Source organism: Ictalurus punctatus, chromosome 6 (genome assembly GCF_001660625.3).
Source record: "Ictalurus punctatus breed USDA103 chromosome 6, Coco_2.0, whole genome shotgun sequence".
In the NCBI taxonomy this organism is placed as follows: domain Eukaryota; kingdom Metazoa; phylum Chordata; class Actinopteri; order Siluriformes; family Ictaluridae; genus Ictalurus; species Ictalurus punctatus.
This window is the reverse complement of record NC_030421.2, coordinates 12308859-12322800: the sequence shown is the minus strand read 5'-3', so window position 1 is coordinate 12322800 and position 13942 is coordinate 12308859. Positions and strand designations below refer to the sequence as shown.

General features: G+C 37.4%; 1 protein-coding gene across 2 annotated transcripts in view; it reads right to left on the bottom strand.

Annotated features, from left to right (window-relative positions):
* The window catches only part of ndufa10 (NADH:ubiquinone oxidoreductase subunit A10), a 27971-nt gene extending 15020 nt beyond the window's left edge, over positions 1–12951 (bottom strand). Inside the window, exons 1-6 of one of the 2 annotated variants that reach the window (XM_017470616.3) lie at positions 12768–12951; positions 11511–11679; positions 8818–9033; positions 8628–8714; positions 6522–6643; positions 2726–2805 (exon numbers count right to left, since the gene is read on the bottom strand). In XM_017470616.3, coding sequence (XP_017326105.1) covers positions 2726–2805; positions 6522–6643; positions 8628–8714; positions 8818–9033; positions 11511–11679; positions 12768–12842 — 749 coding nt within the window. In that variant the 5' untranslated portion in view covers positions 12843–12951. The remainder of the gene's footprint in view (positions 1–2725; positions 2806–6521; positions 6644–8627; positions 8715–8817; positions 9034–11510; positions 11680–12767) is intronic. The other variant, XM_017470615.2, reaches the window with a different exon arrangement.
* Positions 12952–13942: the final 991 nt, after the last annotated feature.

The window sequence follows — 13942 nt, the reverse complement described above, 5'->3', positions numbered from 1 at the left end:
CCCAGAGAAGTCAGCAGCACTTTTAGACAGTGTTGATGGATGGCTTCTGCTTTGCATAGTAAAACCTTAACTTGTGGTTAAGGTGGACGCAGCGGCAAATGGTGTTGACTGACAAAGGTTTATCAAAGTATTCCTTCAACCTTTTAATTATATTGTGCACTGTAGAAGGTGAAATGCCCAAAATACTACCGCTTTGTCTTTGGGGAATGTTGTTCTCAAAGTGTTGGATAATTCGCTGATGCATCTGTTGGCTGATTGTCGAGCTTTGACCCATCCTTGCTCTTGAAGGACTAGGCCTTTTTGGAGGCTCTTTATATACTATGAGTAGATGATTACCTCACCTGTTTCACATTACCTTCTTATTTCAGCTTGTCACATCGCAATTAGTCCTAAATTGCACCTGCCCCAACTTTTTTGGAACTTGTTGCATGCATGAATTTCAAAATAAATGTTTATCTTCAAAAAAAACTATGCAGTTGATTAGGTAAAACATCAACTACCTTGTCTTTATATGTTTTTTGTGTAAGTACAAGTCAAAGTTCATTTTAAAAATCACTCCTTTGTTTTTATTAGCATTTTCCATATTGTCTCAACTTTCGTTCGTTGTATTTATTAGACTAACTAATTGTATCTTTACTAATTATCGGTGAAGTTCAAGCAGGCTACTGTGGGTTTTAAAGGTAAGCTGTCTAGCATACAGTACCCTACACTAATATTGGCACCCTTGGTAAATATGAGCAAAGAAAGCTGTGAAAAATGGTCTTTATTGTTTAACCTTTTGATCTTTTCAAAATAAATTCAATTCACAAAAATACTCTCATGGATAAACAATTGCAAACACAGGTTTATCCAAAAAAACAAAAAAAAAACAAAAAAAAAAAATTGTTAAATATAGATGTGTAACACTTATTGGACCCCTTATGAATTCATATGAGAAAAATATATCTGAAGTATATTCCCATTGAAATAAATAAATAAATATATAAATTATATATATATATATATATATATATACATACACACACACATACAAACACACACGCACACACATATACACATCTCCCCCCCTGGGTGACTAGGAACAGGAAATTGTTCAACCATGACCAGGGTTATACATGTGACATAATACATAGGGCAAATTTCCTTAGTCATTCATAACAATGGGTAAGAACAAGGAATATAGCTGTGATGTGCAGCAAAAGGTTGTTGAGCTTCCCAAAATGGGAAGTGCCTACAAGAAAATAGCACAAGCATTGAAAATGCCCATTTCCACCATCAGGGCAACCATTAAGAAGTTCCAGTCAACTAAAAATGTTTATTAGTCAACCTGGAAGAACATATGTGTCTATATTGTCTCAATGCACTGGATGATTCGAGTGGCCAAAAAAGTCACAGCTGTAGAAATGCAGAAGTTAGTTAGTCTTGGGGTCAGAAAGTCTCCAAAACTATAATCTGAAGTCACCTACATCGCCACAAGTTGCTTAGAAGGGTTTGAAGAAAAAAAGTCTCTACTCTCATCCAAAAACAAACTCAAGCATCTTCAGTTCGCCAGACACTACTGGGACTTCAAATGGGATCAGGTTCTATGGTCAAATGAAACCAAAATAGAGCTTTTTGGCAATAAACACCAGAGGTGGTTTTGGTGCACAGAGAGGTAGCCATATGAAAAAGTACCTCATGCCCACGGTTAAATATGGAGGTGGCTCTTTAATGTTTTGGGGCTGTTTTTCTGCCAGATGACCTGGACATTTTGTCAGGACACACGGCCTCATGGCATATCAAATATCAACAGATATTAAATGAAAACATGATTGCCTCTGCCAGAAAGCTTAAAATGGGCCGTGGTTGGATCTTCCAGCAGGACAATGATCCTAAACATACATCAAAATCAACACAAAAATGGTTTACTGACCACAAAATCAAGGTCCTGCCATGGCCATCCCAGTCCCCTGACTTGAAAACCATAGAAAACCTGTGGGGTGAACTGAAGAGGATAGTCCACCAGCGTGAACCTTGAAATTTGAAGGACCTGGAGAGATTCTGTATGGAGGAATGGTCTCAGATCCCTAGCCATGTATTCTCCAACAAAGACACTGTGCTACTTTCCTTTGCCAAGCTAACAGCTCCAAGTATTGACTAAAAGGGTGCCAATAATTGCTGCACACCTATATTTAACAAAGGTTTTTTTGGGATAAACCTGTGTTGTTTGCAATTGCTTGATATCTATGAGAGCAGAGTATTTTTGTGAACAAAAGATCAACCAACAAAGAATTTTTCACAGCCTTCTTTGCTCATATTTACAAAGGGTGCCAATATTAGTGGAGGGCACTGTATATGGTGATTTGAAGGCATTTCTTGATGCAAATGAGTGTGGCAGTGAACGAGCACATCAATTTAGATTGTGTGGGATTTATCAATGCCCACTGCGTGAAGCTGTGCATATGCACATGTGATAAATACTGCATATGTGTGGGTCTTATGCACAAATTTGATACTTGTTTTCCGCACGCTTTCATAAATGCGACTCCTGATTCAGTAAACCATCCATATTTTTTTTTACAGTAATGAATGTGTACAAGCATTAAAATTCTAAAGTAGATATTATATAACTGTTATATAACAATTCATCATATAAATAGCTGCACCATATCTACTGCTTTGTCAAGGTTGCAACCGAGGTTGCTTGATATATATCTATGCAGATTTAAGAGTGGATGCATGTTACCTGATCTTGGGCAGGAAGGTCTTTTTATATGCAGTCTCGATGCTCTTAAGGTAGGACAGGGATATGTTTTGGAGATAGGGCTGAAGAAGAGATGCACAAGATCAGTGTTAAATCCACCTGAAACAGTCTAGAATGCAAACTGTGCTGTCAACACATGATTTTTCAAAATTCACCAGATTGACATCAGCGGGTGGGGAAATTCTTTGGGTTAAAGTGTTTTGCTATCAGCTGAGTGCATCTGAAGGGAGGAGGGAAAGCACACTCGCTGACCATATAAGTGAAACGATTAGCTTCAGAAATAATCTGCCAAAAAACAAACAAACCACAGAATAATTAAAGTGTACATGATTATCGGCACATGCCTGGCCTTCAATCACAAATGATCCAACAAGGAAAACATGCCGTTGTGAGGAAGGTCGTGGAATTCTCATCACGCAGCATGTCATGTTACAGAGAAACCAGAATGCGTAAAGCAGTCAGTCCTGAAATGTTTACTGACTATTACAAAGCGCTGAATTGGAGAATCTTTGCATAAATGATAAACATCTCCTTACTCAAAACTTTACATCAATTACTTTTCCTTTTTAAACACGTACGTTATCTGAACGAATTCAAATAAACCTGTGACTTGAATTACTCTCAGGGCTGCTGTTAAATAAAATTGACTGATGCCTTCTCACTAATCAGATATGAGCATTCAAAAACGTAATAGGGAGGGGGAATTTTTTTTTTTTTTTTTTTTTTTTAAATCAATCATAATTTCAGGTTTCACCCGACAGTCTCACGGTTGCTGTGCAGGATGTGAGGAGTCCTTTGTTATTGACTGCATTCTAGCGTCTAGATCAGACTCAGGGGTTTCGTTTTCACAAACCAATCCAAAAAGTTCCATTTTGCATTCATCCTGCTGAAATGTGCCAAAACGAAAAAATGAGCTCTGAGAAAAGCAGTAGCTCTACCCTCAATCTGCACCATGTTACATATACATTATGTATTTTGAATCATGAACTTACAGCAAGCAATGGCGTGCAACTCAAAAAAAAAAAAAAAAAACAGTTTTAGAGAGAACATACACTATATATGACCAAAAGTATCCGGACACCTGACCATCACACCCATATGCGTTCTTTCCCCCAAACACCCACAAAGTTGGAAGCACATAATTGTATAGAATGTCTTTGTATGCTGTAACATTAAATTTTCCCTTCACTGCAACTACAAACCTGTTCCAGCATGACAATGCCCTTGTGTACAAAGCGAGCTCCACAATGAAATAGGTTGCCAAGGGTCTCAAGGGTCCTGACCTCAAGCCCACTGAACATCTTTGGGATGAACTGGAATGCCAAGAGCAACAGCTCAATATTGATACCTGAGGTTTTGGAATGGGATGTTCAATACTCAGGTTTCCACATAATTTTGGTCATAGAGTGTATCCATAGGCACTGCATTTGCACATTGGATTAGAATGTGACCAGAAAGTGAATGTTTTTATGGTTTTTTTTTTTGTTTGTTCTTTTGGTTTTTTTTAACGTGTTCTGGTTATTTGTGATATTTCACTGTACCACGTAAACCTAACTCAACACTGTCTTTCAGGAAGCACCAACAGCTACAACGGTGAACAAAGTGACAAGCTGTTTGCAGTTATGTTATCTATTGCTGCCTTCAGGTCCTGTTGGAAATAGTGTAAATATGAGGTGAGCGTACATGAACGCCACCACAGTGTCTTAAATACAACTCGAGATATTCGCAACGTTCCAATAAGTCATGCCGGTCACCAACGTGAATCTGAATGCGTCTTTACAGCAGACGGTAAGATTTAATTTGACGAAAGTGTTAATTTTGCACGTGAACTGTTCAATTCATTTTCTTTCAGTATGAATAAACTAGATCATACAAAAGAAAAAAAAGGAATAAAACACAAAAGAAGTTCTCCTACACCATACATTTTATCCCAAGCAAAACCACCTGAACACACCACGTCGTAATGTAGGCCTTTTAGGATAACTACTTTTGTTCCCAGAATTTGTTGCGATAAGTGATAGTCACTTTAAGACCATTTTATGCCATTAATATTATCAGAATTTAAATATTTCCAAAATACAAATTATATTTGAATTCTAAAGAAATTATTTTGGTTACCGGATTTTTAAATGAACAGTCCACAAGAGGGCGCAACGAATAAATACAAACCAAACAGCACCATGTCATTGTTTATTGCAAAGAACAAACCTGGCTGTTAAAGTGCATTTATTTTGAAACTAAAGTGCATACAATAATAAAATCAAAAGAATTTAACCTAGGCTCTCAGGTCAGTTGCAGAGTTAATTTTTCACACTGTTTTTTACTCATAGTTTTTGTCTTTTGATGAAAATATCCTTTAAATTTAGTCAGTATTTCATGTCATCTTTATTCATTTTAAACAATGACTAAAGTGGAATTAAATACAACTCAAAAGCCTTTTAGATAACAAGAAAATGCAAAAATTAAACCCAAATATTTCACATAGTTTATATATTACTTGCTGAAATAATTACAATGAGACACTACTGTAATACAGTACTGTGAATTCTTTATGCTTTAGTTCTTCATTATCCGTATTTTAATGCGTCGTTACCGAAAGAGCGTATTCACAACATGACTTGTCACAACGTACACAAAGTTCACTTGTGTATTCGCATTATTTTGTGCAGAATTGTAATATTGTGTTTATGTTGTGAAATGTCTGATAAAAGTATGTCGATAATTAAATAATTATTGACTATGACTAGCGCAATCATGAACTTCCGAGGAGGATTTGAAGGCAGGGTTTGCTCTGTTTCTCTTTCATAGTTATTTCAACGAGGGGCATTCAGAAATAACTTTCAAGACAGAAACTGTCTGTATGACCACTACTTGAATGTCCTCATATCCGTTTTTAATCCCTGTAATGAAGCAACAGCCAAACGCCTACGAGTGCATGGGATTTGTGAAAGCAAAATTTTAAGCTTGATGCTTGTAACACAGCAAACTTCTGAATGATTAGAAAACGTTACAAAGTTTGAGGTTGCTACCTTCCACTCAAGTGTCTCACACGCTGCATTCCTACAACCACTGAAAGCCCCAGAACATGAAATTCTTGTCTCGTCAACTGTTAGTCTTGGTCTGCACTTATGTAGCGCTTTTTAACCTTATTGGTTCTACAAAGCGCTTTACACTGTTTCTCATTCACCCATTCACACACATACTTTTAAATGAGTTTATAGCAGTATTGGCTTTAGATTGGTTAACAGTACTTTGTTAAATCTATAACACTGGCCATACTAACCACTGTTTCGAGAAGGCAATCATCAACATTAGAGTTATCACTAACGTAAGCCGGCTAGTTGTTTTCTGTATAGCACTTTTAACAATAGACATAGCAGATTTAAAGCTCTACTAGCACTGTAGTAGAACCAATACCAATATACACTCAGGCCTGTAACTGTAAAAGCGTGATTAAAGTAGCTTATTGGCTTTACGTGATCTCACAGACCAAACAAATGACATGCTTTCATGAAGGAGTATATGTTTTTTTCCTTCCACTTCGCATGCTAAACATCTTGAGATGGAAAATTATAACAATTTAATAACAACTTGCAAATTACCGCTTACAAGGCACCATGAGCCTGCAGGATTAGCATTATCCTTACTCAACCCACACCGGAATCCAGTCATTAAAGGCTTGATGAGTCGTTAAAGCTGAACTCTAAATGCGGTTTGGAAACTAGTGACATTTTTGTTCAGCTCTTTTTGGGGAGTAAGTGGTGTTCATCATACACACCTTTCCAGTTGCCTTGAGCTTCTTCTGCACCTCCTCAGCAGGAGAGTCCACATAGATGACGAGGTGAGGGGCCCAAAACTCACAGATGCTGATGTCCTTAATCTCATTGTAATGATCCACACCTGCAGGCCAGAGAAAGAAACGCTTCACACACTTAAAGTTCCACATTCAGAAACAGATAAATAGCTAGTCAATGGTACGAGAAAAACAGATACTACTAGAAAACGACTACTTTCTTTCCCCACATTTCCCAATACAAATACTACTTTAGGCTTTAAAAACAGGACAGTTTACAGCCAAACACTGAGTGAGTGCTTGTTTGTGAAGTAGTGTAGTGGACACGCCACATAATCCAAGCCTAATAGTAAAGCAAATGGAAAAAAAATGCTGTTAACTTATAAGATGTAGAAATTTTTATATGGTGAAACTATTTATGGAGATATTTATTTAACATTTATGGAAGGAGTCTCCAGTGTCAGTGTTTTGTATAACAGTACATTTTCCACCATGGGAGTCTTCAGGACAGAGGAGTTTGTGTTTTTTACAGTTCCTACGTAACATGAAAAGCGGCATCTGTGTGTGTGTGTGTGTGTGTGTGTGTGTGTGTGTGTGTGTGTGTGTGTGAGAGAGAGAGAGAGAGAGAGAGATTAACTTCAAGAGAGAGGGACTCACTGTTTATAGCTGCTATAACATAAGTAATAGTAAGAACTAACTTGTTTCGTGGACGTCCCACAATGTTAACGGTAAATGATTATTTAGTTTTCTGGGAAACATGTAAATATCGTATGTAGCTTCTGAAGGGCAGTACTAAGATATTTAAACATAACAGTTTACACCGATCATCCTGTTCAAAAGTTTACACCCCTATCTCTTAATGTACCGTGTTGCCTTCTTGAGCATCAGTAAACGCTTCATCTTTTCTAATAGTTGTGTTCGAGTCACTCAGTTGTCCTCAGTGTGAAAAGATGGGTGTCAACATCATATAGCCACTGTTCTGTCCGTACAGGATTTCACAGTTTTTTTTGTGATTGTTGAGGCCAAAAATGCTTGCTTTTGCTGTGGCTTTTTTCAAAATTTGCGATGCGACGTATGGAGTTTTTTTTTTGTGTGAAAACCTACTTGAATTGGCAAAATTGCAGTGCACAAAATTGTTTCTCAGTGATGATTGTAGGAAATTGAGACCTTTTAGCTGTACTCATGTTCGATGCATGTGAATCAAGGAGGGCTTTGGCTGAATGTTGTGATGATGTCACCTGACGCGTCTTGGTCCAAATCTGTGGTAATTTTGTAAATGTTACAAGCGAGTATGATTGCAAAAATTGCAATTCTGTGAATATGATGTTGAGAACGCACATTCTTTGCTTTTCCAGCATCTTCCGCATATTCACAGAATTGCAATTTTGACCTGGAGGATTTTTCTGAAGAACAGTGAGCAGTTTAACTGCTCAGGAAAAACAAGGGACTCATGAACAACTATCACAAAACAAACACCGTTGTTGATCATCCAGGTAACGTCACACAGTATTATAAATCAAGTGAATGTAAACGTTTGAACTGGTTCATTTGTGTAAATTCAGTTATTGTTTTGTCTTGTGGATTATATGAAAAGATCTGTTATGTGAAATAGCTTATTCAGGGCAGGACTAAGGAAAAACTAAATGCTATTTTTATTAAGCCTCTTTTTTTTATTATTAACATTTTGCAGATTCTGTAAGGCATATATAAACTTATGACCTCAACTGTATAAACAATTAAAAGTATTATGATGCATCATTCACTGTTGTAATTGTCAAATTGCTGAGTTTTAAGAGGAATAAAACACTTCTGGACATGCTGTTTTAGGAAAATAATCAACTTTCAGGTGATAACAGTAACTCTGCTCTACATTTACACCGATGTGATTCATTCTTGTTTATTAGTTCTTTTGACCAACACACCTTTCCACCTCATACTAACAGAACTCATTTTATATTTCTTTCACACACACTTTTCCCCAGACGCATTCACAGCTGCAGCTCTGCGCTAGACAGCTTTTTCCCCACATTTCACATTTTGACCCAAATAGGGTCACCTAAAAAGCCTAAATAAATCTTCACCAGGACTTACACTGCTTCCTGATGTAGCCTTGATTGAACATGGCCTCCAAAAACACCATGTCACTGAAAGGAGACCGTTCAAGGATGACTCCCTGGCCTGAAGGAACAGCACAGAACATTTTTAATCTACGTATTCTGCAAAATAACGAGTCAGTTTTTCTGTGACAGAGGAAAGCCTTAAAGAAACGGTTGTTTTGAACCTGTGGTGAGAAGATGCTCGACAGCGTCTGAGTACTGCAGCAGCCTCATCAGGTACATCCAGGACTGCAGACGGTAAGAGTTTCCATCACTGGCTTTGGGATCCAGGTAGAACTTCTCTAGGCTGCAGTTGCCGTTGTAAGCTGAATCCAGAGGGACTTTCTCTTTAGTCATTTTGTCCACATAGTGCACGTCAGGCTCAGGCATGTAGAGCATCCCTAGATACAGACAAGATAAGCAGGATAAAGTCTACAAGCTGTAGAAAACACGATAACAGAGCAACTGAAGGCGATATGTGAACGATGAGGTTAGTGATACCGATTGTTTTGTTGCTGTCCCCCCTCAAGATGAATGTATTTAGGAGGTTAAAAGTGATCAGTCAGCCAGACCATGTTAAGTGTTAATATCTGTGAAGCGCAGATTGGGCAGCTCATTTTCTAAATCAATATGAGGTATTTATCAAGCTGTGCTGTTGCCTGTGTAAGTCCGTTTTCTCTGAGAACTGGAAGGGCAGGTCAGTCTGTTCCAACCTGTTCTGGAGGACTGGTGGTCAGTGGTGTGTGTGGCAAGTTGTAAACGTTTTGGAACTACTGAATTATACAATATTATATTAATATACTTATAAGATCAAAAGGTTAAACGATAAAGACTTTTTCGCAGCCTTCTTTGCTCATTTACCAAGGGTGTCAATATTATGGAGGGCACTGTATGGTAAACAATTTCCCTTTAAAATGCACAGAAGGCTGCTCAAACTTGTATCTTTACTTGATATCAGTGAAGTTCAAGTAGTTCGTCTAATAAATAAATATGGATAAGTTTTTATGCTCTGAATGCAAAAATACACAAATGGCCTAAATGAATAAATAACTTCGTGCAGATTATTTACTCTTCCAGGTGCAGTTTCAAGCTGACTTGTATGTTAAGGTTTCTGTTGCACTACAAGTTTGAATATAAAAGGCAGGACTTCACACTGATGAACCGGTGATTTTGTGGTGATAAAAACACACACATTATCATAAACTTCATTTAATAATCTTAATGATGTGGTTGTTATTATTAATGGTTCATGCAAGGTTCGAGATACTACAGCAACAAAAACACCACCATATTACAGCTGTCTTTAGTACTGATTAGAAAGGCAGTGTTTTTGGTTTACGAACAGGATGTCATGTCAACTTCAAATGCTTTTTTTGGTACACGTTGTTTCCTGTTTTCAGGTTACACTTGAAAGTATAACCTACTACTACACTGCTGGTTTCATAAAATAATTTATAAGCTTGGAAAGTTAAGTTCATTGTAGCTTTGGAGGCTAGTTTTGTTGACCTTTTTAGAACCCTTTAGCGACTTTAATTTTAAAAAAGCGCCTAGTGACAAATCTAGCTACTTTTTTCACCATTACTGTGTAACACCTGACTGCTGCTGCGCCCCAATTGGTATACTATCAGTCCTAAATAGTATCAGAGATTAGAATTAGTGTTGAAATGAGGATCTCAAAGATACCCAGATGGTCTATTGTTTCCGGTAGATTTTTGAAGTGCGGATCCATGGACACTTTTCAGCGAATATTGCCCACAGCTCCTTGTGTAACGGAGGAGGAGTTTTGTGACTGTTTGCGTCGCCAAATTCAAGGGCGTATTCTAGAGCGGTGTAAATGAACTGTGGAAAAATAAATCAAGGGAATGTTAAATTAAACTATATAGTATACATGATATAAGTAATAATGAATGAAGAAAAGCAGAAATGCAACAAGGAGTTTGTTTACAGTGAGCATAACCGGGCAACAACGTTCTCTTCTGTTACATGACGTGTTACTATGTCCCAGTACTCGCATACCCTTTTGATAGACACTCAAAAGTGTCGTTTTTCTTCACCCAAAAATAAATAAATAAATAAATAAAAAATTAATAAAAAGAGAACCTATATACTTTTAGTACATAGTATAAGTAGGTAAACTGGGATTCAGCCTGTGTTGTGTTTGCGACCATTCAATGATCACCACTCTTCCCCCTGACCAACCACTACTCACCACTCTTCCCCCTGATCAACCATTACTCACCACTCTTCCCCCCTGACCAACCACTACTCACCACTGTTCCCACTGACCAACCACTACTCACCACTGTTCCCACTGACCAACCACTACTCACCACTGTTCCCACTGACCAACCACTACTCACCACTGTTCCCACTGACCAACCACTAATCACCACTGTTTGTCCCACCCTCACAATTCTTCGTTTTAAATTCTCATCTTGTAGATATTTACTAATAAAGCGAGTGACCATTTCCTTCATGACCATTCACCTTTCATGACTACTCACAGTCACTGCTTATTTTTGTACAGCACTTTGTCTTTCATTTCATAAAAGTATAGTATTTCATAAATGCATAAAAGTTTAGCCATGGCGAAAGATGACTTTTTCGATAAGACAGTTTTTAAGAAACAAATTAGAGTACTTTCTATTCTGATAAAACTCTATTCTAAGTGAACTTTCCCCAATTTGCAATTTTTTATGCTAATAATCATGATGAATAATTTGGATGCAAACTGGTCTATGATGTCATCTAGCAGCTTTCTTATTGCGCTTTAACTAATATCCTCTGACAACACAAAGTTGGCAACACTGGTTATGCTGCTGTTGGGTTACAACTCAAATTTGGAGGATAAGCACTCGACCACTGTAGCTCCACCTACCCAGCCGGTTGGCTAGTTTCTGTGCGAGCGCCCCTTTTCCGGACGCGATGTTGCCATCTATACAGAAAATCTTGCTGTTCTCCTTCAGCCTGGGCGTGGTCCTCTCGCCCAGAACGTACGCCCACCATCCGTATCGCAGACTTCGCACTGGACACGTATGGAATGCAGCCTTTAATCATAAGAACAATAAAATTCAATAATCTTCCAATGGGTTAAATAAAAGATTATTTTCCCCCACTAGTGAAACACTCTCATTCCTTGACCTGTGATTCTGCTCACACTCACCTACAACTTTACAGTTTCACATCAGAAATGACACTAATTTCAGCTAAACTGTTGTTTTTTTAAATCCGAAAACGTACAATCATCAATAGCCTCATTCAGAATCAGAGCATGTCCGTGTTCAGGTGTGTAAATTTAGTGTAGATTTAGTGTCTAGCCATGGGCTGGTTGATACGATGATTAGAATGTTGCTATAATAATACATTTTCATAGTTACATTTATATAGTGCTTTTCTAGACACTCAAAGCACTTTACATAGTATTGGAGGGAAATCTCAACCACCACTAGTGTGTAACATCCACCTGGATGATGTGAAGGCAGCCATAGTGTGCCAAAACACCCACCACACACCAGCTATTGGTGAAGAGGAGAAGAGAGTGATGCAGCCAATTCAGAGGTGGAAATTGATAAAGGGCCGATGGGGGAATTTCGGCATGACACCGGGCTACTCTTTTATTATAAGTGTCCTGGGATTATTAATATCCACAGAGAATCAGGACCACGGTTTAACATCTCTTCCAAAAGACAGTGTTGTTTTGACAGTATATCGTCCCTGTCACTATACTGGGGCGTTTGATGACACTGGCTTTCTTTTAAGGTGCCACCTTTCGTTTGTTTTAATGTGGTATTGTGTTTTGTTTGCAAATTGTGAACCAAACATTTAACTTTTGTTGTCACTGGCTTATTTATTGTGTTGCTGTTTTTCTGCTCCATCTCGCTGAAATCTCGCGATATCTCATCCAGTGCTCGTAGCTATACACAAGCAAACACTTCCACAAACACGCGTGTAGAAGTCGGATTCAAATGAAGTTCATCATTTTATTGTCTTTATACTGGTGTTATTGCTGCAGCGCAGTGGAGACCCTGACTGTTAAAGGTGTATTGTTGTTATCTGCAGGCTGCTATGTGAATGTCCTTGGCTTATGGAATTGTCGGGGCCTCGTCTTCAAAATAACTTTATTTTTAAATCTTACCGTTTGTGAGAGTGAGACGGTTTTAAACGCCGCTGCGCTCGAGGGTACAAACAGCCGGAAAATCCGCGAAGCCATCGCACAAGTTTATACAGACACGATCAAAAATAAAAATCCGAGTGTCCCTCCGACACCGAAAGCGACCGTCTGACCAAGGCAGCTTTATCGTCGCGCAAATTTTACGTCATCAGTTCTGGCTTTCATAATAAAAGTTCTTCTCTTTGTTTTTTCTTTTTCTTTCTTTGTTATTGTTTTGGACCGACTTGATCAGATTTGCAATAAATAATATTGTTTCTTTTTTATTTCTACCTCGCATATGTTGTAATAATGTTCTAATTAAAATGACAAAGAAATATGGCTCTCCAGCTAATTTGAATATTTTTAAGCAAAATTTTATATTCATACATGTAAATTCAATAAATGTATATTCTCTCTCTCTCTCTTTCTCTCTCTCTCTGTATATATATATATATATATATATATATATATATATATATATATAGAGAGAGAGAGAGAGAGAGAGAGAGAGAGAGAGAGAGAGAGAGATAGATAGATAGATAGATAGATAGATAGATAATTCATGGTTTATAAACAGGTGATATTCCTAATACTGTTATATATTGTCAGAAAAGCTGCAAGGGGATGAAATACAAGTTAAAAGTCTTTTTGTGTCTGGCCCTCTGGAATAGCATGTAATGGTTGCATTTGTTGTTAATAGTGTTAGTCTTGATATTACCTTTTGAGGTTGTATTGTATTTTTATATTTGTTTAAAATGTTTATTTTCCCCCAAAAAATATTTCTACATATATCTATATAAAATATATTTTTTTTATTTTAAATTGGAAATAAACAGAAGGTTTTGTGATTTTGAAATATTTAAAAACAAAGAAAGTAAATGTTCAATGTTTAATATTCAAGTTACAGCACTATTTCCAGGTCCTTATTTAATTGTAAGCCAATGTGTGATATTGGTCATGTTAACTGCTTTGTACAAAAGGTCAGATTTTCCTCATGTCTAAGCTCTTCTATTGAAGCGTCTGATCAGACAACATTTTGATGTATTTGATATAAAATGGATCACAAGGTTTTGCAGAAACTTCTGGAGTCTATACCAGCTCGAGTGCACGCTGTCATTAAAGCAAAAATGGGACATACCAAATACTAAGAAACTCTAAAA